General features: G+C 42.2%; 2 protein-coding genes across 7 annotated transcripts; both read right to left on the bottom strand.

The window, feature by feature from the left end:
- Window positions 1-8751, bottom strand: LOC140357690 (IQ domain-containing protein K-like). The gene is made up of 8 exons (XM_072442203.1): window positions 8543-8751; window positions 8259-8367; window positions 7791-7888; window positions 7597-7649; window positions 7448-7525; window positions 6949-7033; window positions 2286-2397; window positions 1-266 (listed from the first exon to the last, which is right to left on the bottom strand). Exons 1-8 carry the CDS (start codon window positions 8609-8611, stop codon window positions 1-3), a joined length of 870 nt encoding a protein of 289 aa, XP_072298304.1. The 5' UTR covers window positions 8612-8751.
- Window positions 8752-9211: 460 nt separating this feature from the next.
- On the bottom strand, window positions 9212-26420 carry sun1b (Sad1 and UNC84 domain containing 1b). 6 transcript variants are annotated; one of them, XM_072443339.1, is made up of 23 exons: window positions 23282-23398; window positions 22862-22959; window positions 18975-19166; window positions 18659-18897; window positions 18324-18587; window positions 18115-18249; window positions 17149-17280; window positions 16954-17037; window positions 16140-16253; window positions 15931-16050; window positions 15751-15844; window positions 15605-15660; window positions 15314-15516; window positions 14424-14699; window positions 14238-14330; window positions 13670-13749; window positions 13435-13579; window positions 12291-12665; window positions 12124-12208; window positions 11539-11654; window positions 11281-11448; window positions 11108-11200; window positions 9212-10616 (listed from the first exon to the last, which is right to left on the bottom strand). In XM_072443339.1, exons 1-23 carry the CDS (start codon window positions 23291-23293, stop codon window positions 10500-10502), a joined length of 3291 nt encoding a protein of 1096 aa, XP_072299440.1. In that variant the 5' UTR covers window positions 23294-23398; the 3' UTR covers window positions 9212-10499. The 6 variants fall into 6 exon arrangements, with proteins under 6 accessions (XP_072299440.1, XP_072299442.1, XP_072299443.1 ...); XM_072443341.1 differs by having other exon boundaries at window positions 12291-12641; XM_072443342.1 differs by having other exon boundaries at window positions 12291-12617.
- Window positions 26421-27416: the final 996 nt, after the last annotated feature.

Genomic DNA, 27416 nt, shown 5'->3' with positions numbered 1-27416 from the left:
TCATTGAGGCTGTGAGCCCAAAGAGGGAGAAACTGCAGCCAGCGATTTCTCACTCGATTCAGCTACAACTGTGACCTTCGGCATCAGAGTGGCAGAGCCCATGTCGGCCAGGCCCCCAAAACCGGGGGTCAGCCACTCACCGGGGGTCAGCTGGATGGTGGGGGTGTGGACCACGGTGCTCTGCGGAGACGGCGACACTACCTGGATAGAGACGTCCGAGTTCTCCAGTTCAGCGCTTTCGGGAAGATCGGCCATGGACGAGCCAACTGAAAGAGTCAAAAAAACAAAATAAACTATATTAATCATTGGGTTTTATCATAGACTTCATATACAGCCTGTCCCTTACTTAGCCTGTAAACGTAACAGCACACTTTGTTTTTAAATCAGAAAATAAAAGGGCCACGCCTCTCCACAGCTGCATTTTGAATATTTCCTTTATTAAGTCGGTCTATTTTATAACACAGCTCAATCTCCGTTGTTTTCTTTCATTCAATCAAAGGCGTGACTCATGCCCTGCATTTGGAGGCCGTTATTCCACCCCACGGTGTAACAAATATCCACACGGCTCAAGTCAAGGACGCTCTTGTTGTGATGCATGATCTGTTGAGCGCAGCACCTGTCACGCTGCCCGTGACCTTCTGACCTTTGACATATCCTCGCGCGGTGCCATTACGGGTTCACTTTGTCATAGTAGTTGTCTCTCCTCCATCTCAGGGCTAATTCTGATTTCCAAACCGCGAAATGGCAGAGGAGGCATCACGTGCTCGCCTCCTCGGGTCAGTTGAGACCAGAGCAGCTGTTGCCAGGTCAACTTAAAGAATGGGGGGAGGGGGCTTCAGTAAAGTTACGTATAAAGAGAATAAAAGCTTTCTCAATGTCTTATTTTGTAGTCTTTTATAACTTATGGGTGCACAACAATCTTTTTATAGGTTGTTTTATCATCGCCAAAGCAAGTTCCTATGTTTGTGATTTATAGCAATGGCAATAAACCTTTTCTGTTTCTGATTGTGATCAAATAATTAACGGATAATTAGGTCATAACGTTCTTGTTCATTAATATTACCGATAAACGTCGACCAGTTCAAATAAAAAGCAAGTTTCTTAGCTCAGGTTCATCAGTTTCTTACAAAAACGCACCATTAATAATCATTTTGCCATTTTGTCCATATGAATCCAGTGAAAAACAATCAGGACATTGACAAGATACACCGGAATACTGCGTTCAAGTCCTTTTCTGAATCCGAGCACAGTCTGGAGAGGTTGATGAACGTGCCGTGCCCGTGGTAACCTACATACACCGCCGAGTCAGCAGTAGTGGCGCACGAGCCGCTGTGGGCCGTGGCAGAGCGGTGCAGAGGCGGCACGGCCACAGCCAGGCCCATTGTGGTGAGGAATGTGTGATTGTGATAGGCCTATTGTTTGTGCGGAGCAAAACAGAGGCACCATCAATATTAATATGGATGTATTTGTGTGAATAAAATACAGATTCATACACATAAAGACAGTTTTGTACAGCCGACCATGCAGTACAACACTAATCAGTTTCATTCATGATTTCCGTCGTGTTTTAAACTAATATAATGTTTGTAGCTGTAGTGTCTTGCTGGATGTAGAGTTGCCATAGCTCATAACTCTCTGGAGAAAAATCATTTTGGAACAATAATATATCACTGTTGGGAAATGCCACATGTTGCTGCCTTGACAGGAATAATTATAAAACCAATAATCACGTTTATGACTGAACTAAAACTACTGCAGCTCTTCTTGTTGTGTCCCAGGATCATAATGGACAAAAGACATTCCCTTCTACATCTATTAAACGCCCAAAAAGCTCACAAAATGATTAGAATCTCGTGCAAAAACAAGTGAAAAGGCAGATTAAACTGTAAAACTCCAGCTTCCTCACTCCACGCGTTCTCCTTTCTACTGTTGCGCACGTAAAATCCCAATAAAACAAAGCGTCGATTAATAAAACATTTGTTTCGACGAAGACTGATTAATCGCTACGGGACTGTGCTGTGTATTTTCTTTCTTCCTTTTCGGCTCCCTGAACACAGCCACACATTCTCAGCTGTTCATCTTTTTTTTTCAAACCTTAAATCTTGCACTTCTAAGTTCTAACCGTGACTTTGACCCATCATTCTGCCCACGAACAGGTGCAATAACAGAGCGATAATCTGTCACTTCTAACGCTCCGTGGCCATATCTGATCAGAGCCACTTAAATCCTTTGCTGGTGGCACGGATGCTACGTTTATGCCCTTTGGGAGTGTGTTTCTCTTGTACCTCTGCTCTCTTGTTGGGCCCAGAACTTCTCCACCGTTTGTCCGATGTCCTGATTCTCCCTCAGCTCCTTCTGCCACTGCCGGAGCTCCTGGACGTCCGGCTGTGCCCTCACCTGAAGGACACACAGTTGAAAGACGAGAACAACGTAAGACCCTGTGTTCAAGGCATCGCGCGGAGAATGTCCCAAAGTGTCCAATTTGGCATGAAACGTTGGAGAAGAGACGACGGCTGCTGCACAGCGGTGGAGAGTAACGAAGCACGAAAGTGAAATGTTAAGGTATTTGTAGTTTACCGTGAGTGAGTCGTTTTTACAGTCGATACTTTTTACTTGGTCACGTTTGACAGGAGTTACATGTACTTTCTGCCCCACTGCAGTTTTTAAATAACATTTCACTCTGTAATAGTCAAAAAAATGTACCGTATTTAAACAAAAATGCATAATAGAGAAGAAAAAAACATATATAAGTTGCATTGGAGAATGAAATAAGGTTGCAAGTGTGAAAATAACAATTAATATCACATATAAGTCGCTCCGAAGTATAAGTACAAGTATATAAGTATAAATATAAGTCGCACCCCGGCCAAAACTATGAAAAAAGGTGCGACTTATAGTCCAGAAAATGCTGTACTTCAATGCTATTTACTTAATTTATTTATTTACTAGATTTTTATATGTGATACTTTTACATAAAATGCAGTACTTCTTCCACCACTGATCCTTTTACAACAAACCAGAGCTAGTTCTGTTGTTTAACTGTACAGTGAAAGTTTGGAGCAATAAAAACATCTGATTTCTATGAAAGGTTTTAGTGGGTTTTCAATTCAAATTAGTCTGTAGTGGATATTGTCGTTCTATCAGATCCTGTAATTGCGGGAAACCCCTGGTGATGCGTTGGTGTCTCTGTTTAGGTTCTCGGCTTTCCTGTGAGAGCAATAAACAGAAAACACCCCTAAGCTTTCATTTTCTTTACTTGTTCGTTATGCAGTACTTCCACAACTTTCCATCTCCCAATCCTTTTGGTCTCTCGTCCTCCGCACACAGTTTTCTTGAGTGCCCGAGCATTCAACGCGTCTGAGAATAGGCCCGTTATATAAAGGACAAGAACCTGGCTACGGCGGAGAGTGCTCCAATAGCTAATTCACTCATACAAATGGAAATCAGGGGGTTCCGGGGTCAGAGGGGTTGTGTTTTCTCCTGCCACTCCGGTTCAACTCTGCACGTTGCACGACTTCTTCACACGATGCAAAGGCACTGGAATTATTTATAATACATCACAGTGTTGGTTATGACGTGTCCCACATTCAGAGGCAGGGAAAGATGTCATTAGGAAGGATGGATGTGTAGTGTGTGTACCCCAGTGAGATAAGAGTGTCTTTACTGTCGTTATTTGATAGGGCTTTTATTAGTTAGAGCACAAGCTTCATTACAAAACAACAGCAATTAACGACGAGCTCTTTTATGATGTGTGCAGTGTCTACGTAATAAATGAAAATAAATGAAAAGGACTATGGATTTGTGCAAGACAATTTCCTGAGTAATTTCCTGTACGTAGAATGGACTAAACAAGTCTATTAAACCGTAGCTGTGACTGTACAAGATCTATTCCAGGAAATAAAGGTTATAAAGGAGTTACTAAAAGCACAAACCGGGCTTGGATCAGCAACACAATCAAGACAAAGCAAATGCAAGGCGTTTGAAACAAGAATTGCAATTAAAACAAACTACTGCAGGGCTGTATCGTGGTTTAAACCTTTTTTACGCACTAAAAAAAAAGAGACAAACAGGCGTAAATAAACTGAACTCAGTACAAGCGCTGCAAACGCCTCAGAACCACAGGCAACACAGTAAACGTCTGTTCTATTTTTAAGACGCCGCCATCTTTCAGCTTTTCTCCCAAGACACAATTTGCTGATGCACAAAGGCTTTATAATCACAGTCACATGCTACACTCGCTCGACCACACACCTATTATTTCTCTTGTCACCAAAGGCCAACGCAAACAACCACACAGTTGCCAGCTACTGCACAGAAGGGAGCAGTGGAGTGCCCGGGTAAGTGCAGTATTGAATCACAGGTATGGATCGCTAATTAGCTCCAGTCCAGACCGTCTTTGGTGTAACGGTGTCACTGATTGACAACGCACCGGGCCCGTTTTCCCATCCATTTAGTTATCAGTGGCTGCCGAGCGTTCATCCGGAATCGCAGACCCACTTCTGCTGTGGACTGTAAATCTCGCAGAGTGGTGAGCGCGCCGTTCTCTTTCATCCAGCGCTATTAGTTTATGCCAAATGCAATATCACTCAATAGCCTGGCCCACTTTCGAGACAATGGTGCCCGAGCTTTAAGGTTGTCCTGTGCACTAGAGGAGAAAGTTTGAAAGAATAAAAGCAGAGGAGAGCTAAAAGGAGGTCATATACTGCACTTGTTTTATAAATGCTGGATTATTTTAAAGCAAATTCGGTGGAAAAACTGTGATGATGATTCATTTCAAACTCCTTAATAGTGACGTTTAAATAGGCTCATCAATATAAAACACTTTTACTAATAAAAAAAAAACCTTTGACTGCAGAGGTTTATGGTTATTGGTTAATACATCTGTAATTACCTATCAAATAAAACAAAACCGGATCACATTTTCTCACATTAGTATTAAAAGTTGTAGTAATATTCAGAATGGACTTAGATTTATGACTAATTTGTGGATTTTCTGTTTGAATGTTTCTTAAAATATAAACAACATTGTGACTCACCCATGGAGAGTATAACGTCTGATGGATAATGTATACTACTGGTATGTTAAATTGAAATAAGATACATAATAAAAGAAAAGTACGCTTCGAGGTGTGTTAAACATATGGTGTGACCTTCTGTGACCTCCTGCTTGAGCGAGCGGAGGTTGCTTCCACACATTAGATTAGCTCGATCTGGACAAGTGGCCGAATATACTTGTGAACACTTAATAAATCTTCACATGTGTAGATAGAGGAAATGGCTGTGATAAAAGCTTCTCTTCTTGGCCACAAAGCCCTGATACTGCCATCCTAATGTGAAAGCCTATTTATTACCACCGCCCTCAGCAATCCATCCCACTTCAGTAGATATGAGGAAGCACGAGGCCTCTTCCCCTTCGCACTGTTTATGTGCAAGCTATACATATGTGTACATTATGGCATCAGACATGGATGACTGGATTAGAGTCGGAGCTTGGCGCTCAGTGCAAAGAAGATTATGTAATGCAAGTGCTTACGTTTCAGCTATTTCCACTGCTGCAGCGCCTTATGTGACTGGATGAGACAAATGAATAATGGAAATTAATGGGGAAATGATGAAACGAGGCAGTGGAGATGTCCTCTTGTGTGTCCAGGGGCTGGGCCTGCCTGATACACAGGCGCTCTGCAGTCAGCGCTGCGTCAGGGAGCTTATATAACAGCAGCAGATGAGAGAGTGAGGGTGCAGCATGTGGGGGCTGGACAGGGCACTGTGCAGAGCTCCCCTTTTATTAACAAGACTAGATCAACCAAAATGCTATGATACCTCCAATAGAATCATTCTTGCATGTCTTACCTTAGGGGGTCGCACTTGTCTTTTTTATCTTAGTTTTAGCTCAGTTTGAGTCTAAATGCGTTCTTACTATGTTCATTCGTAATTATACATTTGATTAAGACCATAAAGCGGCTTCTTTTGTATGCAATATCAATAACAAACTGCCAGGTGCTTAAATGCTGCACACATTGTTTACCATAAGCACATCATACCATAGGCGATTAGTCGATAATATCCTTAAAGATACAACATTCTTATCATCTTTGCCATACTATTTGTCTTCTCCAATAAGTGCACATACTTGTAAAGGATGGTCTGATTTATTTGAGTATAAATGTGTTTTAGTGTAGTAGTAAGTGACAGCTCTGTTACAAACTGTTGCACGTCGTCACAATGTCCTTCACCTAAAATATCTCAAGGCAGTTGTGTTTATTTGTATCAGTTGACTCAAACATCATCTAATTTGAACAAGTATGTCTTTTAACTCATTTCATACTTTTCCTTGATTATATTGTGTGAGAGCACCTACTTTTTTCCCCCCAGCAGTTTGTTTTTCAACCACTTTTTATCATGTCTGTCTTTAACTCGTCTAGGATTACTGATCATTACGTGCATTACATCAGATCTGCATAAATTCAGTGAAAGCAGTGGGAAAAGCTTGGCATCTGGCTCACTACTGCCCTTTTACACACGTTCATGCACATGCGAGTGCTGCCCTCTAGTGGTGAGACAAGTCAGTAATACTGTACCGTTGTTCAGCTAAAAAAACAAACACTAAAATAACAAAACGGTCAGGCCTGATACTGTTTAGTGTTTAATATCCCAACACAGCAAATACCTACAGTTCTGAAGTGTGTCAGAGGCCTTCATCACATGAATAAAGAGCTGGAGGCAAAAGGATTTAAGAGAGTCATTACTGATGATGTAATCAAGTCTGTGGATGAAACTACAGCATCTGTGTAAGAGAGCCTCACAGAGGATGGAGTGATTATACAATACTATATTTACCACCACAAGCGTAATCAGGGAGCAAACTAGTAAAGCACATACAGAAGATGTATCCACACCGACAATACACAGAAACTACAGGGTTCTGCCTCTCACTTTGTATGTGTTTACCTTGTATCCTCTCCAAAAGGACTGGATCATCACTGCAGCTTGTGCTTCACTTAGTTGTAAAAACAAAGGTATGGGCGGCCGAGGACTGAGATTGAAAAGAGACAAAAGAGAAAGGTTAATATCCTCAATATCCTGGAGCATTTTGAGGATTCAATAGGTTTTGTGAACATTTCACTCTCATGTCATAAATGAACCATCTAAATAAGGAAGACATTTAATTGATGTGTTGTAAACTTCCTATAAACTTCCTATACGTTATCTGTCCTTTTCCTCTGTATCTACCTGCGTTGCAACAATGAAATTTCCCCATGTGTGGACAATAAAGGAATATCTTATCTTAAACGGCTCTGTTATCTCTTTACTGCATTCACAGATCACATTCATGCATTCTAGGTATTTGAGTAGCTATGACTTTACATTACATTCTGGGTTATACCTTTGAGTACAGATAAGACATAGATTTAGTTTGAATGAGATGCCCACATGATTGGGGACTTACTGCATGCTCAGCCACTCCTTCACAAATGGGATGTCACACCACTGAACTGGTTTCTGTCCTTGTCGTCGTGGGTTTTGGCTGTGAAAGTGGCAGACACTCAAATGACATGTTTGATTCAAAAGGTGATTATTCAGAGTCAGAACTCTTACTTGTAAAGCCACTCTGTCAGGAAGTCGCAAGGGTTAAATGCTGTTACCTTTCGCTGAAACAATGAAATGAACCATTTACAAATATGGAATTAAATACATCAACGTACATTAGACACCGTGGGTTACTAAGACGATGTCAAAAAGTAAAATAGTGTAATTAATTAATTAATTAGTTTTATTTGATAGAAATGCACCTTTAAACATCCCTGTTTCACAGCTTCTTTCTGCAAAGCCTCAAGTCCAGGTAGTAAAACAGGGAAAACACTGGTCTCCAGCCATTCAGTGAGAGGGTCTACAAGTGTGCAGACACACATAAGATAAGATATTCCATCATGTCTATATATGTGTATATATTACATCATGTCTATATATGTGTATATATTACATCATGTCTATATATGTGTATATATTACATCATGTCTATATATGTGTATATATTACATCATGTCTATATATGTGTATATATTACATCATGTCTATATATGTGTATATATTACATCATGTCTATATATGTGTATATATTACATCATGTCTATATATGTGTATATATTACATCATGTCTATATATGTGTATATATTACATCATGTCTATATATGTGTATATATTACATCATGTCTGCATTAGCAGTCACAGCTCGTGTGGATCAATGGTTCTGACTTACGTCCAAACAGTTGTGGAGGACGTGGTGTGCTTTGGGCAGAGCCGAGCTGCTGACTCAAAACACTAGGTTTGCTCTGAACAACTCTGGAAGAATGATCACATTCAGATTCCTAAATTGAAGAGAAATAACATTCTTAAAAAATTGAAATTAAATAATAATATAAATATTTTTTTGAGATTGAAATATTAAACACGGATAAAAAGTTGTACATAAACAATAAAATACAAGGTATTCTGGTCATTTTTTCTCCATGCACTTGTAAAACGTGCCATGTTCTGGTTGACCTGGGCAGGGTGAGTCCCGGAGCGGGGGCGGGAGTGGGGCCCCTGAGCACTGCTGTGTCTCCAGTCCATCCACAATGGACCTGGAGGACGAGGACGCCTCGAGTCAAACGCTTCCAAACGTGACAATCATGGAAACAAATGCAGTAGAATTAAAGTTGGTAAAACAACATTTCCAAACCAACAGTTTGACCAGACTTACCTTCGGACACTTGGTGCCAATGTGACGGTCGGAGCGCGCGTGTTTGTGCGCTCATTTTGGCGGAACCTGTATTCTGGTTGCCTTGGACGCGGGGTCGCTAAGGAAACTGTCCCGCCTGTACTTCCGGTGTACTTCCGGAGTGGTGACAAGCGAAAAGAGGCTGAGAGCGATATTCTCAATAGATCCATCTGAGAAGCGAGTGTAGCTCAGTGCACGTGTGGACTCTGTCGACATACGTCAGGTCCGTGTGTGTTTAGACCCCATGGTTTAGACCCCATGGTTTAGACCCCATGTCTGTGGATCTGCTCCAATAATATATAGATCCATGGTCTCCTCTAGATGAGCTAACCACGCCCACACGAGTGCTAATCAGAGCAGTTCTTGTTTGTGTCGCTAGATGGCGATCTCTGCCTCTGTAATGCTAAACTTTGGTTAAAGGGACGAAAATGGTCAACAAAACCAATATAAAATGTATTTAAAATCTTTATTGGAATATATTCCAAAGCAGTTAAGTCATCTCATGACTGAACAAAAATAGCAATTTATATCTTAAAAAAGTCCCAAGATGTTTCCAAAATGCACAAAACAGCTTTTATAACAAAATATACATTGCAGTAACTCATAATTTGTGGTCACCAACTGACTTGTTAATAAATAACATTGTGAACAAACTTTGTACATAACATTTCAGCCTTTCTCATCTTTGCAACCAAAATTAACTACACATTAGTTTCTCAAATATTGTGAGAAACCAATTTGTCTTTTTACAGTGCATTTCTTTACATTATAAACACAAAAACAGGATTAACTTCAAATAAAACAACTATGATGAAAGATTTAGATGAGAAGTTGTGAAAAACAACTGTAAAATTATTATACTTGACATTTTTAAACATAAAGAGGGATATGATAAAGTTACCAACCAAAGGAAAAGTTCCCTCCTGTAAGAAACTAAAAGAAGAAAAAATAAACACAAACCCTTCACTTCCCTCTCATACAGTTAATTAGCATTTAAAATGATTCTGAGTTTAAAATCCAGGCACTGGACTGTCTGATAAGAGACCACATTGAAATTCATGATGCAGGTAAAACCAAGCTTAGCAAGCCACATGCCAATACAATTTGGGGATTTGTGCACAATCCTATAATAAATAAAGTAATACAGAAACACCCTCATTAAAGTTCAGGTCAGTGGTTACATTGTGTTTCTGTGGACAGAGGAAGACTTTCAGTACGTCTCCAGAAACATTCAACACCTGTCTAATGTATATTGTAGTATTGCCTCTACAAACATGAAATGAAGATGAAAAAAAGAATCAACAAAAGTAGCATGTCTATTGTGTTAGGCAAAAATGTAGTGGCTTCAAAGCGAATACAAATGGCAAAAACGTGAGAAGTGATGAGCTTTTACCCTCTTTTATGCATCTGACAGGCTGAAAATCCACAACACGCTGGAGGGTGGATTTTGGCCAGTTAGTGAGTCTCAAAACACTCACAAATTCAGTGCAAAAGCATTTAAAAAAAGAAAAGACGTAGCTTCTTTTGTGGTTCATTTCCTGTTTTTTGTCCTTCCATAGTCCTTATATTATATAGATTCTTCTTCCAGTACAAAACACATGCATAAAGCCATTTGGATCCTTCTTCTCTGGCATAAAAAATGTCCAAATATATCAAAGCGTTCATCGATTTTTTTTACAGTTGGCATCAGCTATGTACAGATGATATGTCTCCTTGGATGAGTTGATGTTGGCGCCTGGTTCATAGTGGTTGAGGTTCTCCATGAACTCTGAAGCGGTAGAGGCAGGTGTACTCTGGATGACCCCAGTTGGACAGCACCCGCACCTCGATGATCTGAAACGCCTTGTCATTGGGCTCCTGGCACAGACACATAAAGACAATGTCAAGTTCATGCCTATGAACTTAGTAGTAACAGAGTCAGGAATCCATTACTTTTTTTTTTTTTTTTTAACAAAAGCTGTTAATTATGATGTTTTAAATGGTAAATTTAGACATACAGCAACACTTTAACATGTCTGCAATGATAAAAGCTTGTGTGTTGACAGGCCAAAGAATAAAATTGGTTGTATATATATAGTATTTTATGCCATGCTAGAGATCCACTCTGGAGGACTTTAATCAGCCGTACTAATGGTGTTGCAATAAACTGTAGCCCATTCAACATTTAGGCCGCTGTTTCTTTTGTCCAACACAAGTTGAGCTCCTCCATCGTAAGAACAGGCTGAAAGTGAAAAACCCAAAGAACATTTCCTTCCTTTCACGCAGGGTCAAATAATTCATGGGTTAATGCAATGCAATGCGATAACGTGCTCATTTTCCAAGCTCTAATTATTAAGCTAAGCATTTACCATGACAGGAAAGCTTTGCAGCGAGTCTCCATCTTCTTGGTAAATGTAGTTCCCAAGTAGTTTTCCTTCTTCTTGATATTCATTATCCAACCCCTTCAAATGAAATAAAAACACTTTAATCCAATGTCGGCTCAAGAGCTTTACAAGTGACCAGTTTGTCATAAGTCACGTACATAGACGGTGAAGTTGCGTGGAGCACTGGTGATGTTTCCAGTTGGAGAAAGAGCCTTGGGAATGTGCTCGACACAGAACGACGTAGGCAGGACTCTCATAGACAACCGGATCACCAAGTAGCCCTGAGAACCTTTAAATGCCCAGCAGTTCCCTGGGTACACGTCAGGCTGAGGAAAGGAGAACAATACATCTGTAAAATACTGAATATTCACATTGCTGTACATTTCCTGATCCCATATTGAAGTGGATGGTCTTACCTGGATGACTGCACGAGGAGACTGGGAGAAGTACCAGAGGGGCAGACCAAACAGACTCATGAGGGCCGTCTTTGTCTCGTACGTCTCAGAGCAGCGGGTGCTGAGGATGCTCCCACCTGAAGAGTCATGGTGAATGTTTATAATGGTATTAAACAGGCAGTTGAAGAGTAGAGTTCAAACTATCAAATAAATCTCAATGTGTCATCTGTATTTAGTTTTACATGCTCACGATAGTTTTTAAGTACAACATAATCCAAGTATATCATCTTATTTCCTTACTAAATTGTTCCCAACATTTATGGTTGTGACATTTATTTGTGTTTATGTAATTTACTGTGGAAAAGCTGTTATTTTCCTTCTAGTGTTTGAGGAGACGTAGAAAGAACTTAAGGCTTATTGAGTCCACCATGTTAAAAGGCTTCTAATACTCTGACGTCCTCCAGCCTGACTAATGCCGACATCCATGTTACATAACCGTGACAGAAGAGTGGAGGAGGAGGACAAACCCTGGGCTGGAAAAACGGCAGGCTAATCTTGTCGAGATAGTTTCGCAGGGTTAGCGTCGTATAAATCCACTAAACTGACCTCCAGATTCCAGCGCAAAGTCCACCAGGCCAGTCCGATCTTGAGAGAAGAGCTTCAAAGCGTTCTGGACAATCACTTTAACGTGCTGCGAGACAAAAAAACAAAGACTTAAGATTATTACGGTTACACCTTTTACAATCACACGACGAAAAGGAGAAAAGTGGCACCTCCTCGGAGAGCCCCTCAGCGGAGGCAGAGTGCTGGACAGTCCCCGTTACTAACTGAACGATGCTCTGCGCGTGGGACTGGACCTCGCCCATGGTCTGAGCTTTGTTGAGCTCCAGCTGCAGCGACACGTTTCGGAGGATGCTGAGCTCGAGTTGGGCCAGAGCCGCCCTCAGGTCCGGGGTCCTGGTGTAGTGCTGCGACAGCCACAGGAGCAGAGACTCTGGGACCTCGCCCTCGTTACCGCTGCCATAGAACAGGGCCTGCAGTTCTTTACGCACTTGGGCGGACACTTCTGAGGAGATCTGGGCAGACACCTCGGAGGAGATCTGGGACGAGAGCTGGGACGAGATCTGGGACGAGATTTGGGTGGAAAGCTGGGATAACAAAAAATAAATAAAAATTACTCTTAACAATTAATTTATTCTGAATAAGCTTTTCAACATGCAATTTCAAACATGTTCAAAACAGATCCACATTTAAATTTAAAGCAGTTAATTTACTTGTGAGGTGGAGAATTACAACTTGCAAAGGAAAACCTAGGGTTCCGTACACTCTGTCTTAAAATAACCAAAAACATGTTCACTACACAGCTACACACAACCAAAAACGGCAACAATTTGTTTAATTTCATTTCATAAATTAAGCTTCAATAAACTCGACCACTTAAACTAGCCTTCACGTTCCTTATGCAGCACATTCCGTCCCTCTTTCTATTTTTGACACTTTGACAAACACAATCATGTGCAATACTGTGACATAATGTCAATCATCCTGGTGCAATATTTTCTGTCCATATTACAGCCAAGAGTTTTTTTTAAAAAGAGTTTTTATTATTATACTTCTGTACCTAATCTGTGTTGCAACATTGGAACTTCCCCATTATGAGACAAATAAAGCTTATCTTATCTCATCTTAATATTAACTTTCTGCATTTACACCCCGCACATACAAAGGTGAGACTTGCCTGATCATAGTTTGTTTATTTAATCATTTACAAGAGTATAATGTACAGCATTTTACCAACCTACAATAAACAGAAATACAATAACAAAGCAGTGTTAATCTCTCCACGTATTTCCAGAAGCAGGTAATTAAAGCCTCGGTAATTTGGCAAAAACATGCATCTGATTTGAGTTTGCTTACGTCTTCTCGTAGCGTGTCCAGCTGCTCACACTTCCCCTTGCATCCAATCACACCCTGCAGATCGGCTCGGATTCTGCCCAGCTCCGACTCCAGCCTCTTCACATCAGCCAGGAGAGCGTCGTGGTCGTCCTGCTGCACGCCCACACTGACAGGAGGCGAGAGCCAGGTTTTCAAAATACAGAGCACAACCCGCCCGACAGTAAAAGGTTGAAATATTTCCACAAGATGCGTTTACCTGACCGGAGTCGCAACGAACGCCTGTTTCCCGCTCTCCTCCCTCTCAGACTCTACGTGCTGTTGTTTTTGTTGCACCTCCTACAACACAAGAGAAGCCAAAATGTCAAGGTCCGACGCTGATGCAAGAGCAGCTTTTCACATAGTTTCAGTGGGGAACAAAATACACGTTTTTACTGAAATCCACAGAACGTGTAACAGATGCAGCCCCGCATAAACGTCACTCTTCAATTCCAGCAACAATCGCATGTCTCAACTACTTTGCTCGGAGTTTCTTCCCACAAGCAAGTACAGTTTTACATTTGTGACTTGTGCAATTGGTGACTAAACTACTAATATTCAAAGGAAGTAATTGTAGAGTCTAAACTATATTTTCACAGTGTACATGACGGTGAATGACTCTGAATCATTTAGTTCACAATATGCTCTGACCTGCTGGCCAATCCATCACAATTTCTCAGTACAAAAACCCAACTCTGCTTCTAACAAGTACAACAATGTAATTTATTAAGCTAAATGAAATGAACTTAACCAAAACGAATCCATATTGTTGATTCAAGCACATTTACCTCCGTTCTGGCAGCCAAAGCTTTGACACGCAGCTCTACCTCTGCCAGCCGCGCTCCCTGAATCTCCTGCTGTTGTTTGTGCTGTTCGGCCGTCTGGGGGAACGACGCGATACACAACAAAAAAAACAACGCAGGATTAGAACGTGCATCTCAAACGGGTCACGGTTCATTATTTGTCAGGCCTACCTCTGCCCGCTGTGCCCCGTCCTTCTGCAGCTCTCCTTGCAGCACGCCGAGCCTCTGCTCCATGAGGGACGACACCCACAGTCCCAGGCTCTCTCGGTCGGTCTGTGTATGGAGCTGCTCCTTCAGGCGGCCGTACAGGACCAGAACGTCCCCGTGCCACTGCTCCAGCTTCGCGTCGCCCTGCTTCACCTGCTCCCACAGGAGGGCCAGCTGCTGCTCCACGTGCTCCAAACGTGACAAATCCACACCGGAGAGGAGCACAGGAGGAGGGGCCGACTAATGAGAGACAAGGAGACTTTAGCACTCGATAGTTCTCGCACAACGCACGATTTATATGTCGAGAATGGATGTGGTTTGACCTGTGCACAAGAGGAGATGGCAACAAGACCATGCATGCAAACACTCGTAAACAGTGTCTTTATTTTAAAAAGCGATACATTATTTCACCCCCAAATCTGCAGCAAACTCACTCCAGGTTTTCTCCTTTTTGCTGTGGTCAATAAATCGACTTAAGAGAGTGTGCGTTCTCATTTTCACATTCACCATATCCAAATTGAGACTAAACCAGAAACTAATCCTGGACTAGATCAGGACTAAACAAGGACTAGAACAAAACCAAATCAAGTCGACATCGGGACTAAAATCGGTTCTATTTAAGACCAAATAACATCAAGTGTGAAGGCAGCTCAAGACAATCAAATCAAATTATATCAGTTAAAGATGGAATGTGGTAAATTGAATTAGTAATAAACTGATTACAGTTTTAGAACCACAGTTACAAAGTGTTATGTTGTTGTATAAATGAGTTTGTAAAAGAATGCTTCTGCCCATAGTTACCCATAAGAGCTTGTGTTCCATATGTTAATCTAAGTTTAGTTGAGGTCACTCACCGGTGCCTGTGACACTGGAGTGGCTGGAGTGTACTCCACTGGAGCCTCCGGTGCAGGAGCAGGAGCAGAGACGGAAACAGACTCCTGGGTCGACCTCTGGTTAGACAGTAAAGCGATGGGAGACGCTGCACGCCAGTCGGTGATGTTTACGACGGGGAGATAAGTGAGCAGAACAGCAGCGGACGGACCCCACAACCAAAGAGCTAAAAGGACAACAAAAGAATGGACGGTCAGATGCTGTGGACAGGCAGTGACAGCTTCAGGTCCGACTTCAGTAGCTTCATTACGTACCAAGGAGGGGTAAAAGGAGCAACAGCAGCAGGAGGAGCTTCCAGAGCTTGGGAAGGCTAAAAATATAATACAGAGAAGTCATATTGATTAAATTTGCTTGTGTATCTTCTTGTGAATTCTCATTAAAGTGTCAATAACCGTCTTACCTGGTCAGAAAGAACACATTCAGAAGAGACATTAGAGAGACCAAACTGTACCATCCACAGGCAAGAAACCACAAGAGCCTTTTTCCGGCACTCACTGTCAAGAAAACAAAAAGGAGGGAACACATGGAAAACCTATAAGTAACGTTTCAAAAGAAAGCTTGAGGCATGTTCTCTACACACCTGGAGCCGCCAACAGGAGCCAAAACAGAGAGGCAGACTTGTGCGTTGCCGTTCCGACCCCCGAGGCCAAAGCTTTAGCTGCGTTTACCACACAGTAACCAGGCTGAAGGAGGCAGTAACCTAAACCGAACGACACCGTGGAATTCAACAACGATATTCACTCGCTTTAAGTAAAATCGGCAGAAAACACATCTAGAGAGACGTCTGACCTGTGAAAGCGAGGACGCTCCAGAGGGCCCCTGCCAGCCTTCTGCGCCTGGAGCAGTGCGTGTGCAGGACGGCGTGAGAGTCGGAGAGAGTCTGCTTTCCTTTACAGTCATCACCTGTTTCCACCGTAAGAGCACAACGGCCCACGCAAACATGTAAATATGACAAGATATCAGAATAAGTCCAAATTAAAATGTGCCACTCATTTGAATAGTGTTGCATAATAACATTTCGAAAAGGCTGGACACTCTATATAACGTAAAGAAAATAAAAACACTCTTTTTTTGTACAATAGAAAGTAAAAAGATATTAGTTTCCGCTTTTTTTCTGTCTCGAAAATAGCTCAAGTCTAGTCAAAATGTGTCTTTACCACTTGTTCAAATGAGTATCTAGTTTCAATCTGAATCTGCTGAGTAAAGACGTTTTTTCACAACTCTACATTTGAATCATCTACATATTGTTCAGGAACGTGCAGCACGAATGTGTCACAACACTGCTCCTCGTCACACCCTTTTGCTTTTCACAGTTCTGACGGCCGCGCCCGGAGTTAGTCACCGACGCAATCCTTTCATTTCACTACTCAATTATGAGAGGAACTGGTTTGGCTGAGAAAAATCTGAACAGTATTTAAGCGAGAAAAAAACAAATGAGCAGCAAAAAAATAAATAAAAAATGCACAGGCATGAATTCACTGCTCATAAGAATAATCTCCATGCCCCATTTGACCTGTGACTTCACTCCCAAGCTTTAAAATAACCCTCATCATGCATTGTAAATAGTATGTATTGGTATGCATTGGTGTTATCATTTGCTTACATAAGGAACCATTAAACTTGAGGTGTGATGCATCTTCTGTCGCCAGATCCTTCACATTCAAGCTGCCGCAGAAGCTCGAGTGCGCTGCAACACACAAAATATACAACATTACCGGCGTGAAACATGCTTTTGTGATTGAATTAAGACAATAAGGAGTCTCTCTGCAGCCACATCAAAAGAAGCAGCATCCGATACCTTGTTCTTCATGAACAGTTTTCCTGTTGTATCTCAGCACTCTGTGGAGAGTGCATTGTTTTAACCACTGCAGTCGAGAGACGCTGGAGGACAGAGCCTGTCCCACTGAACTCGAGAAGGATGAAAAAACACCTGGCGACACAATGGGCCCATACACTTGTTAACAAAAGCAAACGGCGTTGAAGAAAGATGAAGGAAAATGAAGCCAGTGATGAAGAGGACTCAAGTCGAGGAATGTGAAAGGAATTAGAGGTGTTCCATTCTCAGGATCGTGACCAGGTTTAAAGTGCACACGACAGGTTAGACTAGACCTCTCACAACGTAGTTACCATGATTAGATTCAAAATATGCAGTTTCCTCTAGTTTGACCATTTTACCTCCCGAGGAGCAGCTATGACACATTTCCTAGCAACCATACTATTAACAAGGGAGAAAAATGGCTTAATTTACACAACTTCATCTTAAAACCCACTTTCATTTTGTCTTTTAACACCGTGTGAGTGTCATTTATGTATTTTACTGTTATTTACGTTATTGTTATTAGTACATGGCTCATATTGCTCAAATGTAGAATTGTTTTTTTTTGGCCTGTGTTTTTGTTTTCTTTGCTTTCACAAGGGTGTGGTGCAGCATTGTGGGAACAGCCTGGTTTATACAGAATGTGGATGGATGAAATAGTTAGTTGACAAGTAAAAACATTTCATCTACATTTTGGAGATGTTGTGTTTGACATTAGTTATTCCTTTTGAGATCTCGGCGTTGCTTCCTGAGATCTTGACATTTCCTTCACAAACTGGCACTCTCATAACGTAAAACTATGATGAATATTCACCACACGTACTACAAAGCAATCATTTAAAAAGCATGAATACTTGTCATATGCACTTTAAAGTCACTCGTGGGAAAGAGAAGAGCAGAGTCAAAAAAAAGAGAATGAAAAAGAGAGTTGGGGAGTATCTTTTGTACCTTTCCCCGACAGACTCTTTGCTTGTGAACCGACCCAGAGCACGGTGTTGAAGAATACGGTAAATAAAGACACAACGGACGCCAGCGTTTGTCTGCTGCAGCTCATACAAGTGTTAGATATAGAGCGCAGAACACCTGGAGATACGGGCGATAACGCTGCATATTAGAAAAAGTTATTCAAAATGTGTTTAGTTAATAAAGTCTCTTACCAGTTTTGTTCCTCCGACTTCTGTCTCTGGAGTAAATACTGGTGAACGGTGAGGACGAGGAGGACAGCACATCTGTGGAGGCTTCTTGTGCACGAGAGGAGGAGGAGGAGGATGAAGATGTCCTCTGTGTCGTGAGCACACCTGTTCTCTGGGAGGAGTGGTGCACGCAGTCTTCACACAAGTAACCGTTGGCAACCGCTGTATGAGATTTTGATGAATTGGCACTGCAGCCGCCATTGACGCTGGTGCTGTGGTCGCCCCTTTCTGAAAAGAACAGTTGATGTCACACGGGTCGAGATGGTTTGACGGACTTGAGCGATTAGTCCAACACTTACCCCTGTGTTCGTGTGCAGTGGAGGTGGTCGTGATGATTGTGGAGACGTTCCGTTGTCTGACTTGAGATGGATCCAAAACGGAGGAGTGCAGCGAGGCGTCAAAAGATGTGTTGGTTTCGTGAAGTTCACTGCTGTCTGGGGTACTAGCAGCTGAAAACGACAGGGCTACTCTTGGTGTAGGCGCTTGACTCAGAGACAATGAGCGGGAAGCTGACTGTTGCTTTTTGCTCCGAGGGGTTCTGAAATAGAAAGTTAAGTGCGTTCAAAATGATGTACATTTTAAAACTGGGAATAGTTAAACACTGCACTCTCTTACCGCGTGTCTTTCCTGGTGCTGCTGCTGTAGCTGCTGCTGCTCTGGCTGTACGAGTTGTCCACCACACTGTTGCTATCCAGCTGTCCCATATTCTTCAGGCGCAGGCTCCTCCGGGACATTCTGGGAGACTCGTACACAGGAGCAATCTGGTGCTCCTTCTCAAACTCTAGGGCTGTCGTCGAGTAGCTGGAGCTACAAACAAAAATGCGTGGTTAAAATTTATGATGCTGAAAGTTGAAAGTCCAATAAAGCCGCAACGTGCAAGTGAAAGCCCCCGAAAGGGAACACAAATAGCATGCAGCTCGTTTCCTCTAAATGACACTGGAACAGGCCAGGAAGTGACTCACTCACATGAGACATACTACACAAAAGAGTGGAGTGTTCCTCTGTGGAAAAACTACCCAGAAAAATTCTCAAATATGCAAATAGTGAAAATGTTCTCCTCCACGGTCTGCTGCACGGTAAGCAGAATCACACTACACATGTAGTAAAGCAGTTTGCCATGTGAAGTGAGCGCTGATGACTCACGTCACCACACCCACCGGGCAGAGTTGCACCAGAGAGGCCAATAATCTGTCCTGACCAACAAGGAACAGGGCAGTTAAAGACACAACAAGTGCTCAAACTACACAGGTACGCCATGCCAGGAAACCAACATCATGGGAATATAATGTGGACATTGTGTTTAAGCCGACTCCACTGTTTACAGGCTACGCAAAGGTCATAGTAACACAACAGAACACTGCTCTGCCATTGGAGGACAGAGGATGAACTTCCTGTCGGACACTTGGGTGTGTCGAGATATTGTTTGTTTTATGAAAGCTCATGCAATGGGTGCTCCTGCGCGTGAATGATGTCTGCACAGACAAATCTCATCACATAATACCACCATTTGAAGGCAAACAGTATAGAGCAGTGGATCCTCAGAGCAGCTCTAAAGCCTGAGGATTACTCCGTCTCACTGAGATCTAATTATACACTGATTCTCCTCATGCTGCTTACGTACAGGCAGGACAAATGTTAAACAAACTTAAATTTGTCATTCAATATTCAAATATTCATTGCAAGAAATAACGGCCTTGAAATGATATATTATAAACAGTATATATAAAACAATATAAGTTTTATATTGTAATCAACACTTCTTAAACATTTAAGAGCTAAACAATAAGTTTCAGAAGTGTAAAGTGCTAAATGTCCAACGGTCTGTACCTTCTGGCAGATGGCTTCCTCTCGGCCATATCAGTGACACATAAATAGACGTGGACACAGCAGAGTGAGCGTGTACCAGTCAGAAGTAGATGGGAGCTACAGAAGGGAGAACTGTCCTCTCTGTGCTGCGGATTACATAACAACTTTTGGCAGTTGGACTCTTCCCACACTGTGTGGAGAAACTCTGGTCTAGAATAAGAACAATGTGCATCAAAAAGCCTCACACACAATCATTTCCATCCTAAAATAAACGGATGTGTGTTTCGCGTTAAGTGCATCGACAAACCAGAGGGTCACCGGTGCAAATCCCTGCCTACTCCAGTCACAGTACTGCGCCTTATCGCGAGAGGATGGGCGTCAAATCAGCTTCCTGTGGTGACCCCTGAAGACGATGGGGAGCAGCAGGATGAGATTGCTCTTCTTCTGAAATCTCTGGGGGATTTGCATAGTAAGCAAAAAAGTGCTTCTTTGACAAAGGACACAACTACACAGAGTTCAGAGCTGTTTCCTCAACATCTCCCTCTTAAATGCTCTAGTTACAAATCTACACAGTTGGAGCAGGAATCCATGGTAAATCTACTATGAATCATCAACACTTTTTTTCTCTTGGAAAGCTCAAACTGAACAATAAGTTCTTTCTCCCCCAAGACAATAAACTATTTCAAGAGTCAGAAATTTAGCACATTTCTCTGGGTTGGAAAAATATGTTGCAACGATCCAGGTTGTCCCTCCCACCATGTTGTCCCTCCCACCACGTTGTCCCTCCCACCACGTTGTACCTCCCACCACGTTGTCCCTCCCACCAGGTTGTCCCTCCCACCACGTTGTCCCTCCCACCACGTTGTCCCTCCCACCACGTTGTTCCTCCCACCATGTTGTCCCTCCCACCATGTTGTCCCTCCCACCACGTTGTCCCGCCCTCAAACAGAGCAATGCCCCGCCTGTTTCCTCCCATACATTTGTACCACACACACACTACACTACACTACACAAACAGCTGCTTCATGTGGTTGTGGTCACCATGGAGACCACTATAAACACTCAGGAGACACACAGTCAACGTAACTATAACCCACATACTCCGTGTAGCGTACCGAATGTCACACCGGGCTGCAAGAGGAAAACTGTATGAATGAAAAGAATCATAAAAGAAAATAGGACTAAAAGCTGCTAATATTGTAATGTAATGTAAAATGTAAATAAAATGCACTGTGATCCAAACACAACGGATTGAATCGAATATCAAATACATGATATATCAGCAACACAGCATGCAAGACTTTTAATTGAAATGTATTTAACATAATACAGAGACACCACTTGAGAATCATATTTTGAAATGGATGCTCAAGACAGTAGTACTACAAAATAACAGAAATGGATTAGGATTCATGAGTTTTATGACATAACCAGTCACAGCAGTTTGGATTCTCTCCAACAAAAGGGCCAACGGTTTTTCGTCACCTGACTTGGGGCCTTCTGCTAGTGCCCTCTATTTTAGACGTTTGATATGACGGATGCACAATTTCTATTCAAGAAACGTAACCTATTATTGCAACACTAACTAACTACCTCGGGAATCAAGAGTGTCAGTAAAAAAAGCCCTTGGGGAGTCACAAAACTGCTCAAGCTGTTGTAGCTTCAGCGCTCGAGAAACAAAACAAGCTCTGTTCTCCTTTGAGCCATCAAAGAGTTCCATAAATCTAGTCACCTTCACTTCATCATCTTGTCCTTGCCCATTTCTTCAAGCATGTGGTGGTCAGATCCAGGCTGCCACACCTCCGCATCAATCACAACCAGAGACGGGCAATATCATAAAACATGCTCATGACCGACTTCTGTTGGGGCCTGTTGTTAGAAATGACTCAAAATTCGCCTGGAAAGTTGGTTTGCATTCCTCAAACAGCTATAGGCTTGTTAAAACTACTTTCACGAAGAAATGGCAGGTTTAAGCATCCAACGGGTTTTGTTTTACGACTCGACAAGTTGAAAAGCAATAAAGTAAAATAGGGCAGAGCCTGGAAGATGAGTGTCATCTGGAGGACATAGTCTTAGTGAGAAATGCCAAAGTGACAGCCACACTAGACCATAATCTTCCTCATGCACAGAGCCCCTCCTGGTGAAAACGATGTTAATATTACACAAACAATGCTTTATGTGTGTCCCAAGTCAAGTGTGGGCATTGAACTAGTTTGCAATAAAGCTACTCGACAACACATATTAGAATTACATGCGAATTACATGCGATATACAAGGACTATGTCGGATTGTGCAAGCGGAAAACAACAGCGAATCGGTTGTTTTTCAAAGTTATTCACACGGGAGCACACGATTTCTGCCCTGGGTCGCTCCGCTCGCAAAAATAAACAAAAGATCATGAGGCTGAGTCACACAAACCACCGACACAGAAATTTGGGAGAAAAAAAGAAAAAAAAAGAACGAAAGGAATCCTCAAGTAAAAACCGCTCGGCCTGTGCGAAGCTGCCAAACGTTATTACCTTATTATATAACCGAACAGATTCAATGAACGTGGTGAACTGACCAGTCCCATTACGTTCTCTTTCATTGACGCTGCTCAGCCGGGGCCAAACAAAAGAGCAGACGAAGTGAAGGACTTACAGCTCCACGGGATGCAAAGTTAAGACAGTATTGGGTGCAGTAGTGGGAGCACTCACCTGAGGGCGTAAGTATAGCCGGTGTTGTCCGGAGCACACAGCGGCGGCGTGTATGTGTGCAATTGGGAAAAATCCATGTTCATTCTTCGTTGTTTAGACTGAAAGAGTTGGGATTCAATGGACAAGACGATATTTTTTAAAAACTGGATGCCATTTCAGGAAACAACCTACAAGTACAACATGTTGGCTCCTTTGCTCCCGACCACATACATCAAATACATCTCTAAGTAGCAGGTCAAACTGATGAGCTCAGCCTTTGTTTTACATGTACATAAAGCGATCCGCAAATAAATCAACCGCTTCTTGAGCACAAACCGTTTAGTGCTATCCCCCTGCAACTACACCGCTCTTAAACAACTGCACATTCCTCTCCTGCAGGAAGACAAGACTCCTGCTGTAATCCTGGCGGGACGTGCTGACCTCTTGCCGCATGTTGGCTCTGGCTTGTTGACGGACACACGACAGTAGAGCTCGCGATGAATACGCGCTTGTCCCGAGCAGATGTCGACCATCTCCGACAACTGGTTACGAGGCGGTCTCGAAGGCGCAGCAGTCGCACACGTTGAATCCAAAAAGGCACTGGGCTCTGGGGGTTGTTCCTGCCCTGGGAGAGCTCCACACGCCGAGCAGAGCCGTGTTATGAAACCAAGTCGGGCCAGCGAGGGGCGGGGCGGGGCAGGGCTTTTGGGCAATAGGCGGGAAACCACTGGCCTGCCTCCAGTCAAACCTGCTTTATGTAAATACACCACATGTGGAGACCGGGGCGTGTGGGTTGTTATGGCATGTGCTGCGGCTTGACAGCGCCACTTTCAAAAACGTATCCTCGACTGGGACGGTCACGGGCGGGTTGAATTTGAACTTTGACAGCTTCTGCAGGGTGATACAAGAGCAGAGGGCCATTTTCCTCACATCTACCACTACAAATCTCATGTATAAACCCATCCAAGTCCACAGATTGGACAGATTATTGGGTGGGTGGCCAAATGGTAGGAGCACATGGGTGAATAACTACTGTAAGACAAAGTTTGAGCTCAGCAGCAGACAGAAGAATAGCATGTACAGTGATAAAGCTGTGTACTACTGACACTTTCACACTGCATCTAGTCGCTTTTGCACCGGTTTCACGCACATTCTTGTCACGCAAGGCAGTTTTGAGTCCACTGTCCCGGTCCAAGTGTCAGTGTGGCTTTGGCTGCACACAGGGACCTGCCAGGACCCTCTCATGTTGCCTAATCCTATATTTAGACGTTGTGCAGTCAGACAACAGCGCCAGTGACAGCTATGGGACGACGTAGGCTGACTATTTACACACTATATACACCGTTTTAACGTCGCCACGCTCGCGGCAAAGGCAACAAATACACCTGCCAAATGTATATGTTGTGTGTATTTTCGTAGCGAGCGCAGGGGATTGGTCTAAATAAGGCCTGCGTTATTTAGGCTGCCAAGACACTTTGGAGCCAAAGGAGCCAACGAATCAAACGTATGATCTAGCAGACTACAGCTGAACTAAGACGTGAGATGGCACAGTAAAGCAGTAGTAACACTTGCCCGCGTAGTTAGACTCCATGTAGGCTTTATGATTATTCTCTAGCAGCGTAAATCCAGCGGACCGTCAGCGCGTCACGTCACATGCGCAAAGAGCGAGCGACGCACCAAAACCAAAACGCAGAGGTAAAAAAAACACTGGTCAGACAAAAACAAAGACTGTGCTGCGCGTGTGCTCAAAATGCAACAAAGTTCGTAAGTTGTAACGGAGTGTAACGCTCGGCGCACAGCGCGCAGCAGATCCAAAATGGCTTCCCGACTGTAACAAAGCCAGAAGGATCGCTGTTGAGCTGTTCCTCTCACTCCTCTCACTCCCACCGCTCCCAGGCCCGGGATTGTGACGGCTGCAAGGCTATTGGAGGAGAAGAGCTCTGCAGCCACAACATGAGGGCCCCCTGAGGGCCCCAAGTACAAGAGGAATCACACTATTGTTACGAGTGAACCTTTGGACAAGTCTCAAGGGAGAGTGAAGAGTCCTGCATCTGTCACTGAACCTCAGAGTCACGTTTCAGCTTATTCTTTGAAACCTTTATCTTGAAACAATAACACTCCCTATATCATTATTCAACTCAGTGATACTTTTATTATTATCAAATAGTCATTATGTCTGGGAGTTGTAGAAAAAATATGAAGTTGTAGTCATCTGGACACTGTTTTTACAAAAACAAGTTCTCAGACTAGATCCCCAGATTGAGAATGACACTTGGATGAAAGTCCAAACATTTTGTTTTTTCAGTTGTTGTCCAGATGACTACAACTGAATCTTTTCCTACAGAATAAAGTAAATATATTAGTAGTTATATTCGTTTTTTTTTACAACAATCAAACTTCTGAGGAGTGTAACATCAAAGAAAAGCTATAACCCACTTATGTTCAGTCAAATCAATCATTCTGGGATGAATTGAGATCAGTTAGTACTCCAAAACACACATTTTTAAAAATGAGCCTAAAATTCACAACATTGTAAAATACATTATACCTGGACTTAAAAATAAAAACTTGATCTAAGTCTCTAGATCTAATTAGAGTGATATTTCCTCTGTGCAGCGCTTATAATTACACAGACCTCAGAGGCCAAAACAGTGTCCGCTTCACCATGTTCACTCCAAATGGTTCAGAAACAGCTTCAGTTTGAATTGGGGGTTATTTTAGTCAGGCGTGTTTTCAAGCCAATCAGACACACAACAATCCTTAAAACTTAGTTAACTTAAAACATCAAGAGTAGTGCACCTGGCACACTTTGCCTGGTGCCAATAATACACATTGTGCCTTTAATATGGATGTACAGTAAACTAAGGAAACTGTTGCACAATTTGGACTTGACAACGTGACATTGTTATCAACATTACATTACCTTGATTTACTTACATAATACAAGCAGAACAATCATTTATCAACACCACAAAGAGCCAATTCATTCTTTCAACCTTCACCTCAGGAGTGACAGTGGCCTCAGCTGCACAGAACAAGCCTCTGCTGCCATCTAGTGGACAAACACTTTCAGTTTGAGCTTGATGAAGATGATCTCCATTCAACACATGACAATAATTACCACAATTACCCATTAATAACACACAATCTGCACACTTTTGTACAAGCATTTATGCCAACCCAAAGTCTATAATATTACATTCAACCATGGACTTTTCAGGCAATATGAAACTCGATAAGGTGAACTATCCTTGTGAAACTAAACTTTTTTTTTAAAACCACGATTATTGTTATTGTAAGGGCAATGCAAAAGAAACGTGTACCGTGTGAAAAGGAACGAGAGAAGACGTAAAGAGTTTCACAACAGCAGGAAAATAAAAGTTACAGACAACTCACGCGCAGGGGAGAGGCTAATCTGTCCGTTTGCGGTGACGACGTCAAACTCTGGCGGGCCCCATCCTAAATCCTCCCACGTGGGCACCAAAACAACTCTAATGGTGAAGTTGATGTCTGTGGATTCACGAGCGGGAGTTCGTTCTGACAGTGTAACGTAACCGGAGTGAAACGAGGACTACTCACGCTAGCGTTTGCCTTTCCCGCACACGGTCACATTTTCCGTTACAGCGTGCGTCGTTTGCGTCAGTCCATATATGGTCACAATAGCCAAATATGGGTTAGGATAAAATGCGAGCAACAGAGTATGCTGCCCCTAGCGGTGCTTAAGAGAACCACATGTGTTGGTCTGTGTTTTTATGTTTTCTTCCTGTATTGTGTAGTATTTTTCACTACTAAACCTATAAAATGACAGTGTATAACAAACATTGCAAGTCCTGAACATGTGCATTACTGATTTAACCATGTGCAATACTGTCATATTCATGTGCAATTACTGTCGTACTCACGAGCAATTAAGGCTATATTCATGTGCATACAACTGATGTAAATAAGAGTGTTTTATTTTGTTTATTTACTTACTATTAGTATTATTTAGTCCTCTGCTAGCTATTTTTACTTTATTTTATTTTATTATTATCTTATTTTTATCTTTGTCTTTTTATTTTATTATCTTGTTTTTGGTTTCCCCCTCCATTCCCTATTAAGATATGAGAGTTTTGTTAATAAGAGTTTTTTTGTTTTGTTCATAAGAGTTCTTCTATTAATCTGTCCTTTCCTCCTGTATCGACTGTGTTGTAACTACGAAATTGTGCGGACATTAAAGGATTATCTTATCTTATCTTAAAACAATTTAAAAAAATACATTCAGCACTTGGCAACACACAGCCTAGTTTCAAAAGATTCAGAAAGATAAAACATTAGGACCATTGCTATTTACTCATTTAAAACTTACAAATAAGGCCTTCAAATAAAATAAAAAAATCAAGAAAAAAAAAAAGTCAGAACCATAAATAGATTGAATAATAATCACTTAAACCCTCATAGTTACAATAAAGTAATCTGAGCCACAAAAATTCCTTGTAACCTGTTCACAGACAGCGCTGCAGGGCTGAACTATTTATGTTTTTTTTCTTTCTTCTTCTTTTTTGTAGAAGCACACTGCTTTGTGGACAGGACAAAC

This window comes from Eucyclogobius newberryi, unplaced genomic scaffold (genome assembly GCF_026437365.1).
Source record: "Eucyclogobius newberryi isolate DKJ021-1_F unplaced genomic scaffold, fEucNew1.0.hap1 SCAF_13, whole genome shotgun sequence".
Taxonomy (NCBI): domain Eukaryota; kingdom Metazoa; phylum Chordata; class Actinopteri; order Gobiiformes; family Gobiidae; genus Eucyclogobius; species Eucyclogobius newberryi.
Note: the sequence above shows the minus strand (reverse complement) of the source record. Positions and strands in the feature narration are given on the sequence as shown.